This window comes from Phaethon aethereus (assembly GCF_964289735.1).
Source record: "Phaethon aethereus genome assembly, chromosome: 2".
NCBI lineage: Eukaryota > Metazoa > Chordata > Aves > Phaethontiformes > Phaethontidae > Phaethon > Phaethon aethereus.
The window spans coordinates 100,539,876-100,565,723 of NC_138582.1; the positions used below are offsets into that span (position 1 = coordinate 100,539,876).

The window sequence follows — 25,848 nt, forward strand, 5'->3', positions numbered from 1 at the left end:
CTTTGCATGTGCAAAATTCAGGCTTGCTACTAACAGTAGGCAGAATTGATGCTTACACAACCTGTACATACAGATGCGTTGACCTCAGTAGCAAGTGCCTGATTAACAGAATAAACAATACTCTTTTCAGCCATTTTATTTGACTAATGAGGTTATTAAACTTTTTTTTATTTGACAAATGTGTAATTTTCCCTCCTAAATTACGGTATGTTTTGTTTCTCATTAAATTACATTAAGTTTTGTCTTGGACCAGCTAAACATATTAAAAAAACTCTGAATTTGGATCTGAAGAGTGGAATCAGAAGTATGGAAAGTGCATGAGCTTTGCCAAAAGCACTATTTCATTACTCTTCAGAATTAGCTGGCAGTGTTTCTGCAATATTTACTGAAGTACAAACCAAATGTTTTCATCTGGACAGGATTCAAACCCTGGTATGTTACAACCACAACAAAAATCATCTCAATCCAAGAGCCTTCTCTGTAATTTGGGCTGTGGTTTCTGCAAAATTGGAGGATTCTTCTCCATGAATTATTTACACCAACTCCCCCTCTAGCTCGTCTTTTTTTTTTCTTTTTCTTCCTAACAATTAAACATAACCCAGATGTGCTTTGGAAAAATCTTAAAACAATTCAAGACATCAGAATGATTTAAGCACAAGGCAGGTCAAGGTATGCAAAACTTAAGTCTGCCCTGATAACCACAGGGCATGCCAAGCCCTATAATGAGCCGCATCCAGAGGTTTGGCTTCTCCTCTGACACACAGACCCATTTGGGGCTGTATGCAGGTGGAAAAACCTTGCCTCTCAAATGCTTCTGATGTACTGGCATCTCAATGCTTAAAATTTAGGGCCTGCTTCTCATTTATTTTATGTCCTACTTATTACATTTGGCAGGACAGCGCCAAGTCCCTGAAGTGCGAATAAATGCAATTTATTCCCACACTTTACGGTCATTTTACGGAGCCAGGCTAAAAGAGAATGAACTGCATAAACTCTATAGGAAAGAGCAATTGTATCTCAATTGTCTGACTCCACCTGCAGGAACAATCCCAGAGGGAGCTCCCCAGTGCCTGAGCAAGAGGGAGGAAAAAGCCATCCCAAGCACAGAAACAAAACAGAGCTCATGAACACACCGATTCTCAAACTCTCCCTTCCTCTGCTGTTATACGAATCACAAGATGCTCATTGTCATGGCTAACTTATGGGCTAGCACAGAGACAGAAAACACATTTTCTTCTCGGTCCATTCTTCAAAGCAGTAGAGCTAAAACCAAAGCCAAAAAAACCTGTTCCTTTAATAGGAAAGTCATGTAAGGGTGGGTAAATGTGTGAATCTTCAGGAAAAAAATACAAGGTTCACTTTCCAAAGTCAAAAAATCCACACATCAGAGTAACAGACTACTAAATATTAAAAAAAACCCCAAGTATAGTGCTTCTCACATCTAGAATTCATATCTGAGAATCTCAAAGCAATTTACCTCCACTAACCTGTCTAGATTCAGAGGCGAACCTCAAAACTAACCCTTCCCACACACACTTCAACCCCCAACTTCATGTTCCTCTCCACACAAGTCTGCAAATCCCAAGCCACCATACTGCCATTCCCAGAAGGCTACCAAGCTGTGTTTCATACCCAAGACATCCTGAGCCCCATTGCTAGCACAAAATAAGCCTTTTGATGAGCACTGAACCTTACAGTAAGTTCACAGGTTACAGAAGCAGGATCACAGGTTTCTGGTTGGGAGGAAGGGCAGGAATTGCCTTTGCCAGAATACTTTATGTTGCCCACCTGGGTGCCAAAAACTGTGGGCACTGAGGTTTTGAAGCACTGTTCCTGCCACCAGAGCACTTGGGTTTTATGCTGGTAGCTCATCCATAGTCAACATGCAGCTACATCAATACTGATACACAGAGTTAAATATTTCCCCTCATTTTACAGAAAAACTAAGCAGCTCACTGAGAGATTCATAGAGGGTCTGTGGCAAATACAAAGACTGAACCACAAGATTAGTCTCTCATTTCAACGAGCTAATTTCATCCTGTGGCTTTCTGCAGGGGTAGATATTGGAATCATTAACATCAGAAAGGGGCCCCAAAATGTGAAGATAGGGTAAAACTTTGATTCAGCTGCAGTACTACATACACACTACTCTCTCACTCAGCAGCACTTGCAACCTCTTAAATCTCCTAGTAGACCCAAACTGATGTGAAGATGCACCCTCCGTTGCACGTCTGGAGGGATGACCCTCCAACAACACTCCCACCTCCTAGGAAGGAATAATGTCACTATGTCTGTTGCCAGGCTCTCTCTGTATACTTCATAACATGTGTTTTTCACTGTGAGCCCGCATATCCACTTCTCCCTGCCAACACTGATTAAATTACTTTTATCCTAAACCGCTGGGAGTGAGTTACCAGCCCAGAGAAGCATATTCCACAGGTGGACTAAATAGTTGCATGTATGAGATACACCTCTTCTTTTATACTTCAATGTTACTCCTAACTTTAAAAAAGAACTTCAAAATTGTGAGATTACGGTTGCTAAATGCAAACTTATTCTTATTAAATGGTTTGTGCGCTTAAGATTCTACACACCAAAGTCTATTCTTGTGTTTTCAATCCATTCTAAAATTTCAGTCTCAGACATCAAATTATTTAAGAACAAAACTGATAAAAAATCATACTCCAGTATTTTAAATAAATTATGTTAAATCTTTGTGTTTTGGTATTATTTTGCAATTATAAAAACTAAATTAGAATGCAAAGGAGCTTACATTTTTGGATGGTGTTAGCATTTCATTGCTTTGTTTCCAGCCTAATCAAGTTGATGTTCTATTTAACATGCTTAGTCTGATGTGATGAGCATGTCTCCATGGTGGCAACATGCTCCATTGGAAGGTTGGGACTTCAAGAGTGTGATCGATACCATCGCTGACTCTCATGAAGGCCAGTGTATCTACTGACACTGAATTACCAAGCAAGCATACCTTCTGCCTTGTTAAAAGCTATGCAAATTAATGGTCATTTTCTAACATGCCCAAAATTAAGAGCTCCCGAGGTTTTGTTTTGGGGGCCTCTCCTGTTGTAATGGAAAAATCTCTGTAGGTATCTACTGGCACAGACAGTACAATACCTCCTATTAAGCCGCACAAGAGATGACTGGGATGAAAGGCCCCCAAGCCCACCAACCAAACCAGGTGTTTAAAACAAAAAGCCTGTTTAAGGGCAAACTGCAAGAGAACTGTGTCACTGAGATTTAGAAGTTACTGAAGTTTGAACAAATGTGCTACAGTGAGATTTTTCTATTTTGGTTTTGCCCAGTTGTACAAAATCATCATATCATTAAGTCATTGCAGTACTCAAAACAAACAGTAACGTGTTTTGCAGAACAGTTGTTAGAAGAGCCTGAAAACTTGATTTGTGAGATCTCAATTAAACCATCTTTATTTAGGAATCCCTGAAATTCTCTAGCACGTAACTCCCAGAGGCCCAACTTAATTAGAAAATTGATCATGGGAAAACTTCTTAAAAATGTAGGCTCCTAATCATAGCCTTCCTGTTATCACCATTTGCCAAGGATCCATTGCTCACAGGGAGTTTTTTCTTTTTCCCCCTTTAGCCCTATATTATTCCACTCGCAATATTTTTAACCTGTAACTAACTATGGAAAGTAAAGGTAACTTAAATACACTGTAACAGAAGGTATTAAGAAAAATTTGATCATAGGTAGAAAATACAGTAAAAGTGAAAGTTGTTGTACAACTGCATGGAGACGACACACTCATATCTACGCATGCTGCTGAAAGATACTAATTATGCCTCTGGCAAAGGGCATACAGGCTCCTTCAAAGGAGCTGTTTAAAGATAAGAATGCGGCAGACAAACACTTCAGAGATATCTGTGCTATTCCCTTTCTTATTGTGTTGGAAATTCTAGGTCACAATTTAAAAAAAAAAAAAAAAAAAAAAAAAGAAGGATTTTAAAATAATAGAAAGCAGGGGAGCCCTGTCAAGTCTGGTCAGTGAGATGTATTCCAGGGTGCTCAGATATTCATCAACTGTTACAGCTTTTTCATTCTGCTCTGCTTGCCTTTTAAAAAGTAATTAGTACACTGTATTATCAAATGAAGGGTTCAAAAAACAAACTAATTAAAAAAATGTCTAAAGCCCCTAGTATTCTGGATAATGAAACCAAGCAGGTCATCTTGGTTAAATTATCTCCCTTTGAAATTACAGGATGCTAAAAAAAAAAAGTTTTTTGAATCATTAGATTTTCTGAAACATAGGAGAAGGCCAGGTATGCGAGACTCCTTTTCCTAAACACAGCTGCTTACACATGTCAAGGGCCTTTCTTCCACAGTGACGCATGCTAGTATTGCTCGATCACTCACAGAATTCGGCTGCTGCCACTTAAAATAAACCCCCCAAAGTACTGAAGAGTGAACTTCTAGCAGTGACTGTAATTTTTAAAATTTCTCTGTTTAAAAATAGAAAATGAAAGTGCACACTGACGTGGTGCCACAAATTTACACCATGCTTCTGACACTGACGCTGGGTGTGGTGGGACAAGGACAGAGACATCACATGACAGAGCTGTTTTCACACTGGTCCTGGAGAAGAATCCCTTGCAAAAGTAAAGCTTTGACCATGAATGCAGGGTCCGTATCATCAGAGATTTTGAAGGACTAGTGCCTAAGAGAGTCACAACTCTAAAACAATTTAAACAAAAAACAAACAAACAAAAAAGAACACTAACAAAAAACCTCAAACACACACACACACAAACATACTGTCCTGGATCATATCACTACTATGCTTACTACTAAACAACTTTCAAAGTCCTGTGCTCTTATTTCCGTGTAATTGTGCATTGCATTTCATTATGAAAGTGCAAATTGACAGGGCTGGACAGACATATCTGGACAGAAATCAGAAAAACCACATGTCCCACCATGCAAGCAATTTTGAGTCCCTCAACACTTCAATAAATAATAGCGCAGAGGTTCAAAACCAAAACAAACCCCTTAAAAAAAAAAAAATCACAAGTTTTCCCTACACAGTGTTTAAGTAAGCTGCTGGTCCTTCCCTCTCCAGGCTCACTGGGTACCACCAGAAGACCCACACCAAACTAAGCCTGCCAGTGGCCTGGACTACTTGTGGGACCTTTCTGGAGCTGGAGGTACCAGCAGGCTGCTACATGAACTCTCTGCAAGCATATTAAGAACCAGCTTCCACCTCCTTTTTTCCAACAGGAACATCAAGAAAGACCATCACCTGGAGCTAAACCACCTGAGAGGCCAAATGGGCACAATCTGGGGCAGCCAGGGCCTCCTGAAGGACACAGCAGTTCAGACACCAAAGCCAGAAGCATGCTAATAGCAATCTCAACAACCCCACTCCCTCTCCCTCCAAGCCACATCTGCCCTCTTGCTCCTCCACAGAAACACATCCAGGTAGCAGATGTCCAAGAAGATTTTCCCCCCCGTTTTTACTGGTTCTTTTCAGACTTTATACAGGGGTGATGAAGCAATAAGCTTGTGGAGGTGCTGAAACAGAGAGCTGACAGCTTCCCCTTTCTGCTTTTCTTCAGCCTGTTCAAGCAGACCAAGAATATGCCATGTGTGGCACTCAAAGCAGATTTTCCCTCATGGTTTTTAATGTAATTGTAATTGGGATCTTGCCGTCTGAACGCACGTGTTGTCTGAAATATATGAGTACTCCTGTATACTGAAGAAATTAGGAATGAATTGCAAGTTCTTAATTGACAGTACAAAACATCAATTATTCTACAGATGAATAACAAAGGAGAAAATTACAGGTGCAAGAGCTAAACAGCCACTGATTAAAGTAATTTAAAAAAATTCGGAATGAAGCACTGGAATAGGACAAAAGTACCTGTGCTTCCCATTTGCATAGTTAAATCAGAATGCTAAGAGATAAAAATGGAGATCAGTCACATCCCCACACAGGTTGCTTTTCTTTAAGTGCAAGTGCCTTCAAAGCTATAAATAACACATGCTTAGTTAGCAAGCAGTGGAAACAAGTGTGTGAATGTAGCCATGTGTGCTCACACACACATACACACACACCCCCACCATCTGAATTTTCCCACCAACAACTGTGGCAGTTGGCCCAGATCACAGCAGTGACATGCTGCCAACAGACTGATCAACCTCACAGCAGACTAAATTAGAAATACATTTCCACAGATTAAATTTCAGAGGACTGTGATGCCACTTTAAACTCCATTAGATTCTGCTCCTTGCAATCCTTTAAACAAACACAAAAGCTAGAAAACCATCCCCCTCCATTCCCTCCACCCACCCGCTTTACCAGAAGTCCCAACAGGATGGAGGCTCCATATTGGATCAGAGTCAAGACAGATATATTAGCAACCAGTCTAAAGCTACCACTAGCCTAAAATCTGACAGAAGAGAAGAAAAAAAGAAATCAAACCATGCGCATTAAGGTGGAAAGGCCTCAGCAGGAAACTATGGGTGGTGTTGACCAGTGCTGCTCACAGATGCAACGGAGACCTCAGAACTGCAAAGGGGAACTCAAAACACAAGCTTTGAAGGATTCACTAGGTAAGACTTTTGCAGACAAGCCCTATCTGTAACAAATGCATACCCTTTCAGCAGGTAATGGGACAAAACAACAGCAAGAGGCATCATTACCGCACGTCAAGGATGGAGCATCCCCTAGCTACGGGGACAGGGGTGGGAGGGCACCTGCCAAAAAAGAAACATACCACAAGAGCTAATACAACAATTGGGAGATCAAACTGAAAGATGCTATCTTCAATACATGATCTAAGACACGGGGCTGTGGACAGTCCCAAGAAAAATGACCACTCAGGTAAGATGTCCTTCTTTAGCTTCATCTGGACAGTCAGCTGTACCTCATGCTAAGGTCCCCAAGTCTGACACGCAGGCTCACAGACACACACCAGTAATCCCAGACACACATCATACAGCTCCAGCCAAGGCTCAGGCACCTGTTACCGTGAGATAATTTGGGTATCTCTCTGTACAGATGCCTTGTCTGTACATGGGTTGCAGAGTGGAGGAGCTCACCTAGTTTAATTACCAGTCCAGCTCCTGGGACAGCTAAGAACAATGGCAACCCCTCCACCCCCTGTCAGATGAAAAGCCTCACTCACATGGAACAATAAAGGACAGTGAGTAGGTAGAGAAGGGGAATTTCCAACCAGGTTTCTCCTCTTGCAGGAACAAGTACTCAGGCAAGTTAAACATTTCTTCAGTTTATAGTCAGACAAAACAAAGGAGGATGTGGAGGACTTATGAGAGGTAGACAAAAACCCATTCGGGATAACAGAGTGCTAAGCATAAAAGAAATTTCCTTTTGCACTACTACTGGCCTCATTTTATGGTCTTTACAACCATGAACTTGAATGGTCCTGCTGCAGATACAGTCAAATTGCTGAGAGTTGAAATGCACAGAATATATTCAAGTGTAGCACCAGTACATTTGTCTAGGTGCTACTCAGGTGCGGTGCTACGGCCCGCTCTTTGAATAAGGCTATCCCCCTAGGCTGCTGCAAGACTCCTACCTCGAAGACAGAGGAAAGTGAGAAAATCTTCTGTCTTGGGCTTCCTTTTGGAGAGGTCAGAAATCTGAGTGGCGGGAGGGGGTAACAACGGCTCCACTATCTTTATTGGAGTTGTGCTGGGACTGTTTGGCTGGGACTGAGCAAACTTCCTTTGTGCTTGCAGCCTTGGCCTGTGGAAACAAGAGCATATCAGAAGCACGTTAGGCAGAACTTGCAGGAGAGACATCAGAACATAAAAATTCACTGTTTTAAAAAAAAAAAAAAGAAGAAGAAAAGAAAAGAAAGAGAGAACGAGATCTCAATCCATCTCCCACCAATACGATATCCCTACCTGGGTCAATTACGAAGACAGTAATTTGTTTTCTTTACCCTTTGGTATCTTCTGCAATAATTTGGAAAACCAGAAAGGGAACATCTTGACTATAAAATCTGTGACTACTATTTCATATGTTCCAAGTATTTTCTTGCACATCATACAATTACAGTTTACCATTCACTTATTTGGAAATTAAATCTGTATTTTGCACCATGAAAATGTCTTAAGTGTTAGTGTTCTTTGCTTCTTGTTTTTAATTAATTTACAAATTAGGTTTATTTTAGCCCCATTAATGTTTTAATTTATTCCAATCTGCTAGAATCTTATTTACATGGTAAAATATATATTAATAGATAAGGTATTTATGTCAGTGCCCAGTTCTTCAAAAACAAATTAAAACCTTTAGGGAAAGATATTTTTGACAGGGAAAATATCAGGTAAAAGCCAGTAGATTTTTTGTTCCCTTGGCCACAGCCTAGAAGACAGTAAGCAAAGAGGTCCAGGGTGGGGTTAAGTAGTATTTGTGACAAGATTGTAAGAATGAAGGACATGCATGAAGTGAATTTGTCTCTAGTACTGGGCGATGGATTGACATTCATTTAGTAAGTTTTAGAGCATGCCTGGGTATGGCTGTAGGAAATGAACAAATGCAGGTGGTTTTGGCAGTCAGGCTGCAAATTATTTCAAGCCTATCTGAAGGCTCTGATTAACTCCTAGATGGCAATGAATATGATTTTCTTTAATACGTCTAAAACGCAAATTGGCATTAGGGAAAGCGCTGTGGGGCAGGACAGATACCCGGAGGGGGTCTCACTGGGAATCTGGCTCAGCTCAGCATTTAAGAACATGCTAATTTCTCACTTAAGCAACTGGGATTCTAATTATGATCTTTATTACAGCTTCAAAAAGGAGAGAAGCTACTGAAAGAACTTAAAACCTCATTGAGAAAGGATGCAATTTTATGTCATTTTCTTCGCTAATAGCAGAGTATTTACATAATGTCAAACTGAAACATGTATCAAATAACACTGAAGGAAAAGCCAGGTCTTGTCACTCCGCAGCAGGCTTGACTGTTATGACTTAAGGAAAGCACAGTTATCGTTCACCGTGGATGAAAGACGTAATTGGCAAACCTCTTCTTTTTGTGGATATTAAACTTAAATAGTTGGATAAGAAGAGGTTTGTTACTGTATTTTAAAATTCCACAATTTTGTGGCTGAAATAGAAAAAAAAAATATTGAAAATCCCAGCAGTGTTTGTAGATGTATATACATGTTCCCTAACGAAAACAGAGAACAAAAGTAGCATCAGCAATGTTCTCCCTAAACTCCACATAAAACTGTTCCTGTCCTCACTATCCAACCCCCACTGCCCCAAAAAACAAAAAACACCAGCCATTCTCACTGCTTATTTTCATCTCCTTAATGGCAAATATAGCATGGTGTTTATAATTTTTTTTATCATGGTGCTCATCATTTGTGAACCAGAACTAAAAGACTGTTGAACACATACACTTCCTCGTATCTATGAACAATTATCTTTCCAGAATGAAGGTCTTGTACAGATCTGTCTGTATATCCCCAAAATTACTCAGATTGCCTTACAAAACTCTATTCCTTCAAGCAGACAGAGGACTCCCGCGCAGGATGAATGGGATTTTAATTTCAACCAACTACATTTCTATCACCAAAAAACACACATGCAGCCAGAGAAAAAACACTTTGCGTTGGCTTCTGTGCTGCACGTAACGTACACTCCCTCACCAGAAACCAGACTATAAAGGCTAGCAAGCAACCCTGCCTGCTGCTCTCATCTGCAGAGTGATTTTTCCCCATTGATGTGCTTCCTCAGCCGGGCTGTTAAAAACATACACTATCCACTCCCTGCATCTCTGAAACTAGCTGCTCAAATCGCACGTGATCAAAGATAAGTAGCGGGGAGAATTCCACAACCACCACCACTGAGAGGAGATAAGGGAATGACTTGCAGGTTCGGCATAGACATGAAATGAATTCGTGAATTGAAAGTACTTTTGGTTTGGTCTGTCTTTGAAAATACACTCTCTGCTAGCTGCCCTTCTCCAGTACAAACAATTCCCCACTCGTTCTGCTTGCCAGCTTCCCTTGGGGCGCGCAGCCTGGCCTGACAGCCTCGCTGGCTTTTCACTACCCTCCAGGCGCCTGCGGGGACCCTTCATTTCAGCAAAGACTGAAAATGCCAGACCTTCCCTCCACCCAGCTTCAGGCTACGACCGTGAACTTTTGCCGCTTCCCGGGGAGGCTGCGGAAACCTGTTACTATACGGTCAAATGTGTCTGAGATGCTTCCTCTCCCACATACAAATTTGAAGCACCTCTGCTGATGTTTGTCATACTTCCTCCCACCTGGCCTGCACTCGCCAGTGCCTCAAAAATAGGCCAGTTTCTTCTGAACTATCAATTTTTTAATTAAAACCCTGATCAGTTATGAGGAATAAGCATCACCAATACGATTTATGAATGCTAGTAAACGATGACACCCTTCTGTGACTGCAGCATCCTTGAGGTTTCTGCAATGACCAGCAATTGCTCCATGGGCTCCTACCTCAATGCCTGAGGGTGTACGGAGTGAGCCATGAGCAAGAAACAAGCTATTCTTAGGATGAGGCATCAAGGTTAGGAAACAAAAGTCAAGCTTTTAAGCAGTCTTTGCTACAGATTTGTATAAAGATGAACAGTTTCAAAGGTGGGCCAGCAAGGGAAAAACATGTATTTTGAAACATGGTCAACAACATAAAACTGCTTCCTTGTGAAGAACTTTATGGATCTTAATAACATCATATATCCCCATAAAAACCTCTAGACGCGTAAAACCAATTACTTCAGGTATGGTTTCATGTTACACTTAATCCAATATAAGTGTGACGCTCCTACCAAAAAAGGAGGTACCCCCTCCACTACGATTGCATCAGATCAAGCGTAGCAGCCCGTCTTACTCACTCACGCACCGCTAAGACAGAATATGCACCAGATGGAATATGTAAGGAAGTGATATAAGTGCTCAGAAAGACATTTTGTGTATGATAAACATATAACACCACAAGTATGGCTTTGCTCCTTGCTTGTTAATGCAATGATTTTTGCTGGAATGACCTATTTAGTGGGCATTTGGCAACAGGGGACAGACTGGGACAAGTGGCAAAAAGAACAACAAAAATCCTGTTTGCGTCCTCAAAATAAATTGCTCGCTCTGTCCTCATCAAAAGTGTATACGCTACATATGACTTGCAAATACGCAAACAGAAGGAAAAGGATGAGGGAAGAACAAAATACTACCATGTCTAAGCATCATTCAAGCACCCAACACACAGCCAGAAATATCCAAACTAAATAGTAATTCACCTTCTCTCAACAGAATGTTATTTTCCTTCTACTGCTTTTGAGACACTTTGAACACCTACCTATCACACCAAGTTCAAAAGAGCCTCAGCCCGAGAAAGCCTCATCTACTTTTGGTATGCTTCTCTTCTACTGAACCAACTGTTTAGGTCCGAGACAGCAAATTACATTCAGAGACTAAAGCTCCATGACACAAACATCCCGAGTGTACAAACTTAGTCTAGGCTACAAAACACTTCTTTCCAACGCAAAATATACTTTTTGAAGCTTCTCTAGACTGGAATTTATTTTTAGTTGAGTATTTTACGCAAAATGCATTCTTTATAATCAAAACACTACAGTTCGTGTTAGCTGAAAGTACTTCAGAAATGTCTTTTAAAATAGAATATCCTAGCACCATTCCTTTAGCTTGCAGAAAAGAACACGTTTAGGCAGAAAACACCTACTGCACAAAGGCAGTCTTCTCTTTGCAAAGCAAAGCTCAGGCTAGTAATACCAGTCTGCATTAAATTTAGTAAACGTTAATATTCTAGATAACAGCACATGCTGTGTTAGCTACAAACCAAGTATTAAATTATCAGTACGCGAGATTTAATTGTACATTGATACAAAAAATATGACTATTTTTAGTTTATCACTCCATAACTCCTAAGCGAAAGCAAAGCATAAGTACTATAAAACATACATAAAGAACAATATGCATGATTGAATTGATTTTTAATATATTTTTTTCATACTAATCTATTTATAGTAAATTCCAGGGCTAAGCAGCTGTCCTCATACCCAAGCATCTCAGCAGGGAAGAGATTTGCAAAACAAACTTTTTCAAACGTTCTCTAATCTTCAGCAATCTGCAAGTTTTTACAAAACTTCCTGCTTGTCATGTACTACGATATTTGTTCTCACAACCTTTTGCTTACTCCTTGAACTTCACTCTTGCCTGCACTGTTTCCTACTTCTCTGTTACCTGATGTTTATGCCCTTTTTCTTTATAATGGCACCACCAGAGTTATATTTCCAAACTCTGTAGTAATCGTAGCTTAAGTAGCTGCTTGAGTGTCACCGTTTCATGATAAATTTCCATTTCCTTTTCAATGCAGTGTGTTTTTCACTTTCTGAGCTGCTACTGAGCAGCCTGCAAGCTAAAGCAAAGCAATCTACACCTTTGCCTTTCTAAAAGCAGCGTCGGTATTTAGTTACTTTGCTTTTGTTGCTTCTCCTCCTGAGAAACTGCAATGTAAGTATTTGTAGATACTTACTTTAATCACATTAAAATTGCTACTACTAACGAGCGGCGATGAGCTGGTATTATTTTTCACCAAACACTGCATAGACAGTTGGAAATACAGAGTTGCTTTCTGCCTGACCTAAGGCTAGCTGTTGAAGAACCATCCTCTATCAAAATACCTCTTTAAACAGGGAGAGTTTGGGTTTCTTCTTGTTGCTCAGTTAGGCTTTGGAGTTCCCGGATCTCTTCCAGTATTATGCCCCTCAATATGGGCAGCAGAAATTCAGTGCACCATATATTTACTTTTTTTCATTCTGGGTTTTGTTCTCACATGGCTACAGCTGAGCTAAGTTCCGTGGGACCTTTCCCATATTGCTGTCTCAACCTGACCATCCCATACAGCTATACAAAGTCACAGTCGAGCATTACAGCCATCCTTCCATCAGCCACTGGCAGCCATTACAGGGAGGGCTCTGGCACAGATGGGTGCTCTGTCTCACTTATTTTTGTTTGTGCTCATCACTCTGTGCTAAGACCATCATAGTTTCCCCTCTGCCATGTACCTGCGTTATTTATTTCCTTACTATGACACTTTGCTGGCTTGACGAAATAGTTATCTGTGAGTTTTACTTGCCCCTACCCCTGATCTAGATCAGGTTTGAAGCGCACCGTCTTTTGTTCTCATCAGAGCCGACACATAACTTACACATTCAGTTTAATCGCACTGTACAACACAACACCTGGTCTAGCACACAACATGCCAGTATGCAAAGATTCTTTGTGTGTGCTGCTTCATTTATTAAGGTGAACGTATCTGAAAGTGATAGGCTGTAGATATGTTCTGCCCTCATTAAAAAAAAAAAAGTAATTTAGGCTTTAATAGCCAGGAGTCTGCTGCAGATCAGATGATTATCAAGTGTGTAATTTCCAGCTCAAACAAAATCAACCATGTGACAGGCACTTCTAGGCAAGCCCAAGATGAGCATGCAAAACTTGGTGCTGGAGGTATCATTCTCCATGGGACAGCGGGGAAATCCTTATCACTATCACATACACCAGCAGGAAGCACAGCTAAACTGTATTTCACCCTTTTAATCCTGAGAACAAGCCCAAGAAATAGTAACCTTATAGAGGATCACCTGTTCACGAGAACAGGGCTCCAGAATTCAAGCCAACAAGCTGTCAACATCAACACTGCCTAAACTTCTATTAAAGAAGTTTTTTTCTTCCCAACTGCGAGGGTGAACGTTACTTGGATAAGCAAAAAAAAAAAAGGGGGGGGGGGGGGGGAATTGCCTTCAGAATACAAGGAGTTCTTGTTGGCTCTCCCTGGAGCACACTTGAGTGCAAGTGTTAGCTCTGGTAGTACTAGGCAGCGTTGACTATCTGTATGTATTCACATGCCACTGCAACTACCATGTCCTGAGTTAACAACATCAGGTGAATAAAGGGCATCACACCAAGGGCAGAAAGCAGGCGTATGAAGGAGTCCTTTGAACTGCATTTTCCCTTCCACATCCCCCTAAGCTTCTGGGGTAGTATTTTCTGCCTGTATCAGTGGTATCTGTTGCCCATTTCAACAACATGCCAGCTCAGTTGCTACTGCCAGCAAGTTTGCAGTAGTGGAAATTGAGATTCAATCATCATCTGTATCTCTACACCTGTTTGTACCAGGAAGGAACTACAGTGTAAGAGACCTGGTCGCTCCCATCCATGCAGAAACCAAGTGCAGGTAACTAGTGCCAAGCATGTGGTCACTCTAAGACGTGACTCCTTCAAAATAATTTGCAAGATCATGTAATCCAAGACACAACCCAGACCTGTATTGCTAGGTCAGAGTATAATTCTTCATCCTGTCACCTGATTAGAAGAATCTGGGTTAATTTTCAGTAAATAAAACATTCCAGTAAGGTTGAATACAACAATTTTCAGAAGTTATTTTTACTGATCCCTTTATTCACCCAAGCTTTTTTACCTTCTGTGGTACAAAAACTTAAAATTTGGCCTGAATTAATAACATGATTTTAAACCAGCCTTAAATTCTCAAGTGAACAAATCAAAGTAAAATACTAAGCCCATCTCCATTCAGTCCTTGATCGTTGAGCCTAGCAGGGCACATCTCCATAAATAACACTTTTTGCTCTAAAACTTTAACCACAGTGAATGGATGCACATTTTCCTTTGGGGTTTTTTGTTTGTTTGTTTGTGTTTGGTTTAAATGGGAAACAGTTGGTTTCTGAGAACCTCCTCTCCTGCAAACAATGGAAAGGTGCTTGGGAATGACATTTAATGAATGATGATTGAGCTAACCCATATGCTTAACAACTAGTTCTAAGCACAGCTGGCAAGTTAAACTTGTTCACTAAAAACTGCTCAAATTACTATTAATTCTGGAATCACCTATTTTTCCTGACCATGCTCACTGATCACAAGAAGGTATTTTCAGTCTCCAAAACAGCCTCACTTCATGCAGTTTAGCAGAGATACTTATACCTACTAAGTGAAACAGCTGGCTGTTAAAACAACGTAGAAGACAGCCTTGGCCAAAGTGGGAGTTAAAAGTCACTGGACACTCTTTACCACCCACAACCGCATTAACTGTGCAGGAACTGGACAACTCCAGTCGCCATATACAAGCGTTGTACATACTCCACCTCGCAAATACAAGCGGCCACAATGACACAGGGACACAGACTTTGCCTGTTATACCAAGGCCCACACTAGATGGTACAGAAGTTGTACAAAACTAACACTGCATTCAGATTTCAGGTATGGATCCAGACAGTTCAGGTGTTTCAGTGGTCTAGATAACATTGAGAGGAACGAATCACACTGGGTACTAAATGCCTTGGTTTTTTTGTGCTGAAACATCCATGCTGGCCAGGGAATTTTGATGCTACCCTGATGCAGCAGTAGGATTTCCCACTGTTAACTTGAGTCCCCTCCATAGACCTCAGGATATACAGAAGCAAAGAGGAATGAGAAACAATTCAAAAAACCAAAAACGTAATTATTCAAGCTTGCAGCACTTCTCCAGAAGCATGGGTCTCCTCATTCTACTGCTGCAACTGGTTTTAGTTGGACCTGATGCAAGAACAGTCCATGCTTATCGTACGCAATTTGCATCACTGCAGCCCTGTACACAGGGTCGCAAGCTCTCGTCATGCTCAAACCAAAATAGGACCCTGGGTTACCAAGGCACAACTCCAGCCCAATAAAATTACAAACCCACACATCTACCTTCAAGCATCTCAACAATGGGATGCTTCCAGCCCAGCCTCCAGCAGCTGGAGAAAGGTTGATTTATATTTAAGTACCTTAATTACCACCAAAAACTCAAAAACTTCCACTCATCCCATGTGCAGCCGTGGCAGGTACAGGAGGGTTTATCAGCTGCTGCCCAGGGGGAAGGAGCAGTGGGAGCACGATGAGGATATGGCAGCTGAATGAAGCTCCCAAGAAGCTCTTTTCCTACAGTTATCTGCCTCTGTCAACAGATCACACTGTAGCAACTGTCCTACAGACTGTCCATAAATCCAGGTCCAAAGGCTTATTCCTCTAGAAGTGTAGGATCTGGACAATCTACTTCAGCAAGACAGTGGCTCTTTTAAATCCACTTTCCCCAGCGCTGTCCCACCCGAGATTAGACAGGAATTTTTTCTCCTCCATACAGGCATGTGGTGAGCTGTACATGGCAACAGATGGCAGAAGAGATCCTTCTGAACACTGGAGACAGGTGGTACCACCCTTCCTTTGTCCTCCAACAGTTCTTAAAATCTCCTATTTTGGAGTAGCGTCATTTCTAGTATAAGAACATAAGCACCTTTGTAATGGGTTGTATTCCAGCTGTGTCTATACTGCAGGTTGCATAAAGCCATCCAGGCTAAGTCTTCAAACTCATCAGTCCACCTGGGAATCTATCAACCCTGCAGACACTTCACTGTGGGTCCTACAAACGCTCCTCCCAAGGTCCTGTTTATTGCTGGTCTTGCCACCACAGCCAACAGCATTCAACTGGGCCAGCTCCGATATGCTCACACAAGCTACAAGTGTGCATAATAATGCAAATGCATTCCCACTGAGAAGGGAGAAGAAACAGGAATGTATTGCAGCAGTCCATTTTGAAGGGGGCTGTGTCCTGGATACATCTCTTTCCTTGCTGTTCTTTCGGCTATGCATGCTGCAGATTATTCACTAGAGACAGCTTATGATACTAGAAAAGACAAGTTGACTCTATGGGACTAAGCTACGTCAGGAGTCACCACATTAGTGTGGATCAACACCGAGTGCCATTTGATGAGCACTTACTTCAGTAGTACCATCAGCTTCAACAGCTTCTGACTCCTCCCCATGCTCCCTTCCCGGGCACAGCTTGCTTCTGCTCCTGCACCCTGCTCTGGAGCCATTCTTCTTCTGCAGCATTTCTTATCTTCATCTGCTACTTGGGTTTTCTTCAGCAGAGCACCCTGCAAGCTGCTTACAAAGCACAGCTGAGCATGGATACCTACAGAAGCACTCTGCAAACGCAGACTTGAGTTACCAGTTCCCACATCCAGAAATGGAGGTTCCCCCTCTTTTCCTGTAGCATGACCCAAGACTCCTACTTCTCATCTTGAGCCAAACCCACCCCCCCATACCAGCGATTTTTACAGAAAGCACGTCACCAAGAAGTGACTTTAGGCTAGGCCATCTTGTTGCACAGAGAAATGCACCACCACATGCCAGAAAATTAAACTGCAAAACCACAGCATCAGAAAAAAAAATTCAGGAACTCGTTCACATTTGCTTGTTTTTTAATAATCACTAGCAGATGCCTGAGCAAGTATTATGTCCTGAGAAACTTTTCCTCAAGGAGAAAACCACAAAAACAAACCTATTTTTTCACATTAAACCCTGTCCCACATGCTGGAGGTAAACAAGGGGAACTCCACACTAACAAACACCTTCCAGGCTGGAAGAAGAATGTAATTTCCAGTTCACTTGCACGGTCTCCACCTACTGGCAAAGAACTGGCAATGTCCTGCTGCCTGGACTCGCTGCAGGTTGAAGAGCGAAGCAATCCTCCTATTTTCCTGGTATTTCAGTAAAGCCAGCATAGGGAAGCCTAGGGGCGCAAAATGGTCTCCCCTTTCACTTCACCCGCTCTGCAACACCATCCTTCTGTCTGCGTTGGATTACATGTAACAGCAACCTTGTTATCTACCACAGATATTTTTTTCAAAAGCCTTTTTCGCTCTACAAAAAGATTTCCCACCCTATGGAAGAAAGCCTAACAGAATGTTAAAAGCTGCCCATTTTCATAAAACTTGAGCATCTCCCCCCTATTTAATTACATGGAAGTCAAAGCTACTTTTAGCACAACACACCGTGCAACTTCAATATCGTTCACTAGTATCGTTTTCACCATTCTCAGACATCTGAGGGACATCTGCAAAACCCATTTGCTTCCCAGCTCCCAACCAGGAGACGTTAAACAAAACCAGCACAGTTCAGATGACAGAGCTCCCCATTTTCTTACTTGTGCGACACCCTCCGGCACTACCCGGAAGCCCGGTTCCTGATAAGTTCAGTGCTGTCCTTTGTTCCATATTCCTCTTCAAAACAGTTGCAGATTCAGATTGAACGGTGAATGATATGCCAAATGATACCAAACATATCCACAGCTCCCTCCCTAGTAATTTGACCAAGTGCTAAAACTCAAGAGGATGCAAGATCAAAGCCGCGCAACTGAAGGGAAAGTCTCTTTTTGCTTTGAGCAGACTTTTCTCTGCAATTGCTCGTTGGGTTTTTTTATTTTTAAAAATAAGTTATTTTACAGATCATTTCATTCTTGTTTTCCAATCTCAGAAAAACATACGTACCTCAACTCTTACAATCTTTCACCTTCACCATAAAAGCAACTTCCACTAGCCAGAAAGCCCAAGATTATTACTTCTGGCAGAGATGTCAGAAGTAACAGTGTATGGATCATTTTAGCCATCATCTGAATGGCTGAAAAACTTCCTGTTCAATTAAGTCCTTCATTAATCCCTACCATTTGAATAAAATTTTCCATCTGCTGGCAGGAAGAAAAAAAAAAAAAGTCACACAGTCAGTAAGTTGCAGGCATTTTAACCTCTTGCAGAGGTTGCAGCTTGCAATTTAACCACACCTGAAACAAGATATATGCACTTCCCATGGGGCCAGCCTTTCGAAGGCTCCTCTACCATCTGGCTATTACTAGGGACTCAACGTTTCTCTTCTAAAACTACAATGTTTAGACACACTGTGAGGAAAAAAAAACCACACAAGACATCCTATTATCTGCTGCACAGACTTGATTCTGATAAGCAGCAAAATGATCACTTTTGCATAGAACACCCATCAATCACATTCACCATCTTGCCAAAAAGGATTACTAAATAGAAACAAGCAAATGAGCTATTGAGGGGAAAAAATAAAATAAAAATCAGTATATTCCATTATGTTACGCCTATACTATCCTTACATACTTCTGAAGATAAAAAACAAACTTTAGCAGGTGCTCTCTCCACTTTTTGGTCTTTTTCCTACATAATTGTAAATTTTTGCATTATGTTTCTCTTGGAAGCAAACCACAATCTCTCCAGGCTTCCTCCCCAGGAGTCAAACAGCCCATTCTTGCAAGTCAATCAGGCAGACGCAGTCAATTGTCCCGGTAACTCTGTTCAAGCCTTCTTTCAAGCCATGCCACATCCTGCTACCAGTCAAACTGGCCTGAAAAGGAAAGGGGCCATTCACCCTACACCTCTTCTTTGAGGGATGCTAAACCCTATGAGAGGGGGCTGGCTGGCCTGCCAGAGCAGGCTGTCTTTCTCTTCCTCCCGAATGCCAGATAAAGTAGTTGGGAACTAATGATATGGATGGAAACTATGGTAACAATTCCTGTGCCACCACAATCCATAGCCTTCCCCGCAGGCTTGCTTTCTTTACCTGCAGTGGTTAAGTATTCAATACTCTCTTGCTTTTTGCTGCATGTGTCATGCCCCCCCACCCCAGGAGACTCTAGTAAAAAGATAAGATGCATATTGAACTCATTTGGGTTCCAGGTAATCATAGTAAAAACACACACAACCACACATGCACAAACGGTGCATATGCACCACAGATTTGTCTGGGAAGTGACAAAAATACAGTCCCTCTGAGACAACTTTGTTCACAGAAGACTGAGATTTATCAATGCTTCATCTTCCCTAACACCCTCCTTACTTTTACTATTAGGATATGGTGGTATGTGAGCAGCAGGATGCCTGACATTTGATAGTACATCCCAAACAAACTAAGAGCTTGCTAACAGTGGAAGGAGAAAGTCACGTTCCTTTTCTAATCCTGCATCCCATTATGGACTCAGACCAGGAAGGGATGGGAACACACCATCCAGGCGGGAGCAGGGTGAAGGGAGTGGGACCATACCTTTCTGGAACAGCAAACTACTGCATTGCCCCACCTGCATCTTTCTGCCTCAAATGAGGGGCTCAGTTTGGTTTAAACTGATCTCAGTGAAGGTTGCTGCAGAAGAGAGGTATGGTGTACGTTCTTCCCTTCATCTCCAGCGACACATTCCTGCTTATGCCAGCACCAGAGCTCCTGAGACCTCATAATCAGCTGGCTAAGGAAGTCAATCTAGCTGAAAATTAATTTATAGGTTGATTTTTTTCTTTGTCGGGTTGGGTTTCATAAGCACAGAAGTGCTGGTGTTGGCACAAAAGAGGTGGCAAGAACTCACGGGAGGGAAGAACAGGACTACCTTTTCCAGTAGCAGCTTGCATTAAGATCACCCTAAGCTGACTGAGAAACACATTAGTTACTGAACTGTAAAATTTGAATGGAAAATGTGCCTGGCAGCAATACCAGTGTAGTCCCCTTTTCTGTCAACCCTTTTGCAACAAGGAGCCTAGTCTGCATGAAGATTTTGCAACAAGGAAGACAAATTTGGGTTTGTTTTTTTCACAATAACCTTGTGGTTCTTTTATTTATTTTTTATTTATGGTAATGACAAGACCTGATTTCCTGCACTTCTGCCCCCATGAGCAGATCACCCAGCACTCTTACCTGTACCGTTATAAGCAAAGTCCCAGCTTCCAAGAAAGGAGAGGATGGCATTCCAGGTGCTGTCTACACCAGCGGTGGCAAATGCAGCTGAGCTACATGAAAGCTGGGCACTTGCTGATCTATGTCCACCAAGGGCGAAGTGTCCTGCTCGGCAGTGGCCAACACGCTGGCTCACACTGGACTCCTGTGGAAGTGTCCCTGAGGTGTGACTGGCCTGCCCTGGCCTGCCACTGATCAGCTGTGCCCAGCCAGCACCTTATGCCAGTGTTCAGCCCGAGGGGACACCTGATAGCAAGAGTGAAGGAATGGCCCCGAGAGAAGACCATTTGTAATTTCCAGGAACACATGCTTGTAACAACCTTTGGGTCCCATTCAGTAGATGTCTCTGTCAGTCTAAACACACTGATACTTCATTAATTTTAGAGAGGAGATCATCTTCAGCCATTTTAATCTCCTGGTAACCTGCTCTGTGACAGGCAGTGAGATGTCTTCCTCTTACTGCGTTGCATTACAAACTCAACCTGGCACTTAAGTACTTCCCACTGTGTATGTACATACACACACGTCAGCCTGCTCTACACCTCTGACACCTAGTCTTAAATGTGAATGGTGACACTGAGGCTCAAATGTGATAGGCTTGCTCCTCGCTGTATCCTAGCGCTTTTATTTTATTTGCGACCTGATCCTCTGTAACAGATTGCACACCTAAGCTTAAACTTCTTCCCAGATCTGCGTTTTTCACAGTCTCTTTCCAAGAGAGAGGTTCCCACCCATTGCTACAGCTGGCTGTGCCCATCTCTCAAACCCCACTGGAGTCAAAACTGCCTCTGCCACAGCCCATCAGTAGCATCCACTCAGCCCCGTCACCTGTGGCACTGGGGGACAGGACTTCCCTTCCGCTCAGCATGGAAAATGCCACCTCACTAAGCATAGTCTTGTAAATCTGTCCAAAAAGGTCTAAAACCCTGTGGTGCTTCCTGATGCCGCCTCTCCTCAGCAGTGCTGAGCCAATGTTTAGTCACTGATGTACTGGGAGTCCTCAGGCAAATCACCTTACTTTTCTGTCCCTTTCCCAGGCTGAAATTAGAGGTTGACCAAAGAAGGACAAGCAGGATTAAAATCCTATGAAAAAAATGGCACCCAAGCCTGTTTAAAATCAGATTAGCACCTGAGGCCAGTTTGCCACAAGGCCGTGCAGTAGGTCGTGGCAGAGTGCTCCCACACAGGAGCAGCAAGAAATTGGCAATTACTTCAGCTGGGACCGCCGGTGGACATTTGATGAACTCTCAGCACCAGTTCATTTTGTTCTCAAAAGCCATGCATCTGAAAGGCAATTGGTAAAAACACCACACGAAACCCTGCCTAAGAACAAAAGAAGTGAAATTGGAAAGAGCTCTTGAGCAGTATGAGAAAGTAGGCAGTAAGGCCTGGAGCAATAAAGAAAGTAAAACACTGCAAGGGAGTGCAAAGAGCCATCGGTATGTTCAGGAAAGTAAAAGTTACCTGAAAATAAAATGGAAAAACCACAAGGACCAGCCGACCGAGGAGAGAACAGCAATGCAGCTGGCAACATGCCTGATTAGAAAACTGCAGAAATCTGACAAAATACGCAGTTCTTTTCATACCCAACCAACCACTAAGCCACAGGTAAACAAATACATGGAGGATTTAATAAAACCCATGAGTATTTTCTCTATTTTAAATTATATTAATTATGGTTCAGTAGCTAGGGATACTGTTCAAAATAACAAACAAATGCAACCACAATGGGTTGTGTAAGCGACTGCCCTTAGCACTAAAGGAAATGTTAATAGCTTGAAGGTGAGAATTAAGTCAACGAAGTCAACAAATAAAATAAATGCATCTTTTATCACACCATTACCAAGGGAAGAAAATGCCAAAAGGCAGAACTAGAGACGCTTCTCCTGAGGCCTTGCTGGCAACACAAGATTGCCCCAATTTAATTAAATAAGTTTTGTTAAATCACTTCAAATCCACGTGGACTGTTATGGGTTAAGAGTAGGTTAAACCAGTGCCTTGTTGACAGATAAATCAAAAAGACAGCCTGTCCATACAGCCTCTTGTGCCAGTTTTAACTTCATTAATTTAAAAGCTCTTAAGTTAAATTAACATAAGCTATCTAGAAATCTCAGCAAAGCACCACCACTAAGACTTGAATGATTTTGCATCAGTAAACCCAAAACCACTTCTAAAGCTATCCCAGACTCCAGTCCATCTACTCCATGACCTGCTGTCTTCCTGGGATGGCTTTCTATTGCCTACAGAGGCAGATATTGTCTCTGGAAGAAATTCAAGATATAATTCCATCTTTAAATATTCAAATTCTATACTTTGGAAAAGATACTGACTCCAACTTCACATTTTAAATCTATATAGGCAATATTAAAAACACACCAGATGCAGACAATCCCTGGTCTCATACAGTTCAAACTCCTAAGGTTCAAACTCTTGTTACAAGTTTTGCCAAACATGCTAATCTGTATTTTTGTGCATTCACCAAGGCTATCCCTACCCATGAGGGACTCCTTGCAGCCAGGCAGCTTTAAAAGTGTTCTGTGCATCACTGTTATATAAATCTACAAGATCAGAAGCCACAGTAGAAATAACTGGGTCACTAAGAATCCCTCTTCACAGCCACTGCATGATCTTAGCCAGCATGACATGACTTATCTGGTTCACAAAGCTTTAAGATGAATAAAATTAAACCATATAGGTAAGTTTTACTTTATTCAATGTTCTATACATGCATATATATGCACACACACATGCACATATACATATATAAGTTACCCGCAATAAAAAGCAAGGATTGGAGACAAAGATCAGAAATATGAATAGCCAATTTTTAGATTACTATAATAAGTTCTGCAGAAGGCATTTCATAATTTAATGAGATAATAAACCATCATAATTAAATGCATTTTACATACCTCTCCCCTTCCCTGAGGGGAAAGAAAAGCTTTAAAGACAATCAAAAATCAAAATTCAACACTCCTCCAGACTTAGTAAAGAACTCATCCTACCAAAATTAGTGAACCAGACACCGTAATACCTGCAAAACATGCCTCTGAGGGAACTGAGAGCTTAAGTCCCTTTCCAGCTCTAGCCCTTTAGAGAAAGTTTTCTAAATAATTTTTTTTAAAAAAGCAAAGCAATGGACTGCCATCACCTTCAAGCTGCAGATGCAAAGCAAAGCAGCTGCTGTTGCTCATAGCTTCAGCATTAGGAGTGTCAAATTAAAGACTACTCAGTTTTACCGAGCAGTTCCTTTAGGAAGATTTAGCAGCCTATTACCACATACAATCATTTCCTTGAAGAAAGGAGGTTTCAAGGCAAAAACCAGGCGGTGGGGTTGGTGACAGACAACAACACACAAACAAACAAGTGGCCTATGTCTTCTTCAACAAGCCAAGAGAAGCGGAGAAGATCTGTGGTGTCAATCCCCACCACGGTGGCCATGAGGTTCCCTGGGTCGTAGGGGACAAGCAACAAGTCAGTGCAGCTCTTACTCTACATCCCCCTCTCAACAGATAGCAAGGAACTCTCTACAAGGATTTCCTGGCAATGTTTCAATGCTCCCCACTATATTTAGTGAAGGAAAATCATGCACAAGGCACAGCCTTTGGACCAGCTATAGCTGACTCAGAACATCAACCTCCCTGATTTAGTGATGGAAAGTGAGACGTGTCAAAAGCTAGGGTTTGTGATTATTTAAATGAATCATTTGGACACTACTATAGAACAAAGTACTACTCTTCCACTTCCCCTACTTGTCACACTTCTAGACAAGAAATACAAATCAAAACTACAGCACCTTAATTTATAGCAGCTCAGAAACAACTCCTGGGGCAGGGAGGTGGGAATCGGTCTACAAATGCTGTGCAAGTAGCAGTATAAATAGGAAAATTCAATTAATCAGCTTCATAACACAGTAGGGTGACAGCAGCTACAGGAAAAATGTGGGCTAAGCCCAAGTTTCCCAAGTGCTAAGAGAAACTCAAAACAGAAGCTGTGATACTGAAGCGAATCTGCTCATGAAGCAGAGGGCATTCATGACCTGAGGAAACAAGTCATTTCTGTGATGCAGTAGAGAGCGAGGACTCTTCAAGAGAAGCAGCAAGGGTCTACAGCATGGGAAATGCTATTCCAGAGCAGTGCAGATGGACTGTAACTGTTATCAACACGGACTTTAGAAGGCTAAAGTAATCAGCTATCCAAAAGAAATAGCTATGGCTTTTAATACCATCTCCAAGAAAACAGCAGCCATTCAATTATTTCCTATGAGAAATATAAATGTGCAAGGAAAAATAAAGCCAGGAGAGGGTGGGGGGAATGCAGCAGGGGTTCGGGTTTTAGTATACCAAAACCCAAAACCCTTTAAAAACTGCAACTTTCACAATGGGAACTCCAGCAATTCTGCCTAACACATAGCACAGGAGGGCTCTGGGATGCCACCAGTCAGGGGCTGCTTGCTGCAGATGTCAGTAAGCAGTTTGTTTTTATCAATAACAAAAGATGCCTGTAGCATCACCAGTTTTACTATGTTCATTGTTTACCAGAAAACACAACTGTCTTATCTTTTATTAGCCGGCATTTCTCAAGGTTCCCTGCCTTTATTTTTCTTTCCACAGTATAGATGAGCACATTTACAAATAATACAAATATTACAGGCTACCGAGAAAATGAAGCTCACACTGTGGGATGTTCATTGTGTGAGACTGGAAAATTTAAAGCGATGATAAATGCATTAAGTTACATTTCACTTATCATTAAGTAATGCTGAATTCTATCCTTAAAATATCCGACTCGATAATGCAGCCCTCCTAACAGAGAGGCGATCCCCCAGCAGACACAGCAAAGCGCCGCACTGCATTATATAATAATATTTTCCAGAGGAATGAGCAGAGCACTTTCTGCGATGCACGGGGAGCGCACAAGCTGTCACTGTGCACTCAGCAGCATCTCCTACAGGGACTGTGTAGCAGAATCAAGTAACTCATGGGTGTATTAAAGGAAGAATGACAGCCAAGTAACATCCATGTTTTGAAATGTAGGTAGTGCCTAGCATCACTGCATCACCTAATTAAAATCCACATGAACTCAAAGTGACACTCATCCAGGGGTAAACGACCCCCACGTATGCAGCTCAGCTATTACCTCTGCCTACCTATCAAGCTTGTAGAGTGCAGCTCTGCATTGTGACACCCCCTTTCTGCGCCAGCTAAATGCCACTGATTTGTATGTGCTGGCATACATATAGAGGGAG

At 41.8% G+C, this 25,848-nt stretch overlaps 1 protein-coding gene across 1 annotated transcript in view; it reads right to left on the reverse strand.

Annotated features, from left to right (window-relative positions):
- The window catches only part of JARID2 (jumonji and AT-rich interaction domain containing 2), a 225,037-nt gene that overhangs the window by 56,781 nt on the left and 142,408 nt on the right, over window positions 1-25,848 (reverse strand). The window contains exon 4 of the mRNA XM_082014548.1: window positions 7,572-7,741. Within this exon, the coding sequence (XP_081870674.1) occupies window positions 7,572-7,741 (170 nt within the window). The remainder of the gene's footprint in view (window positions 1-7,571; window positions 7,742-25,848) is intronic.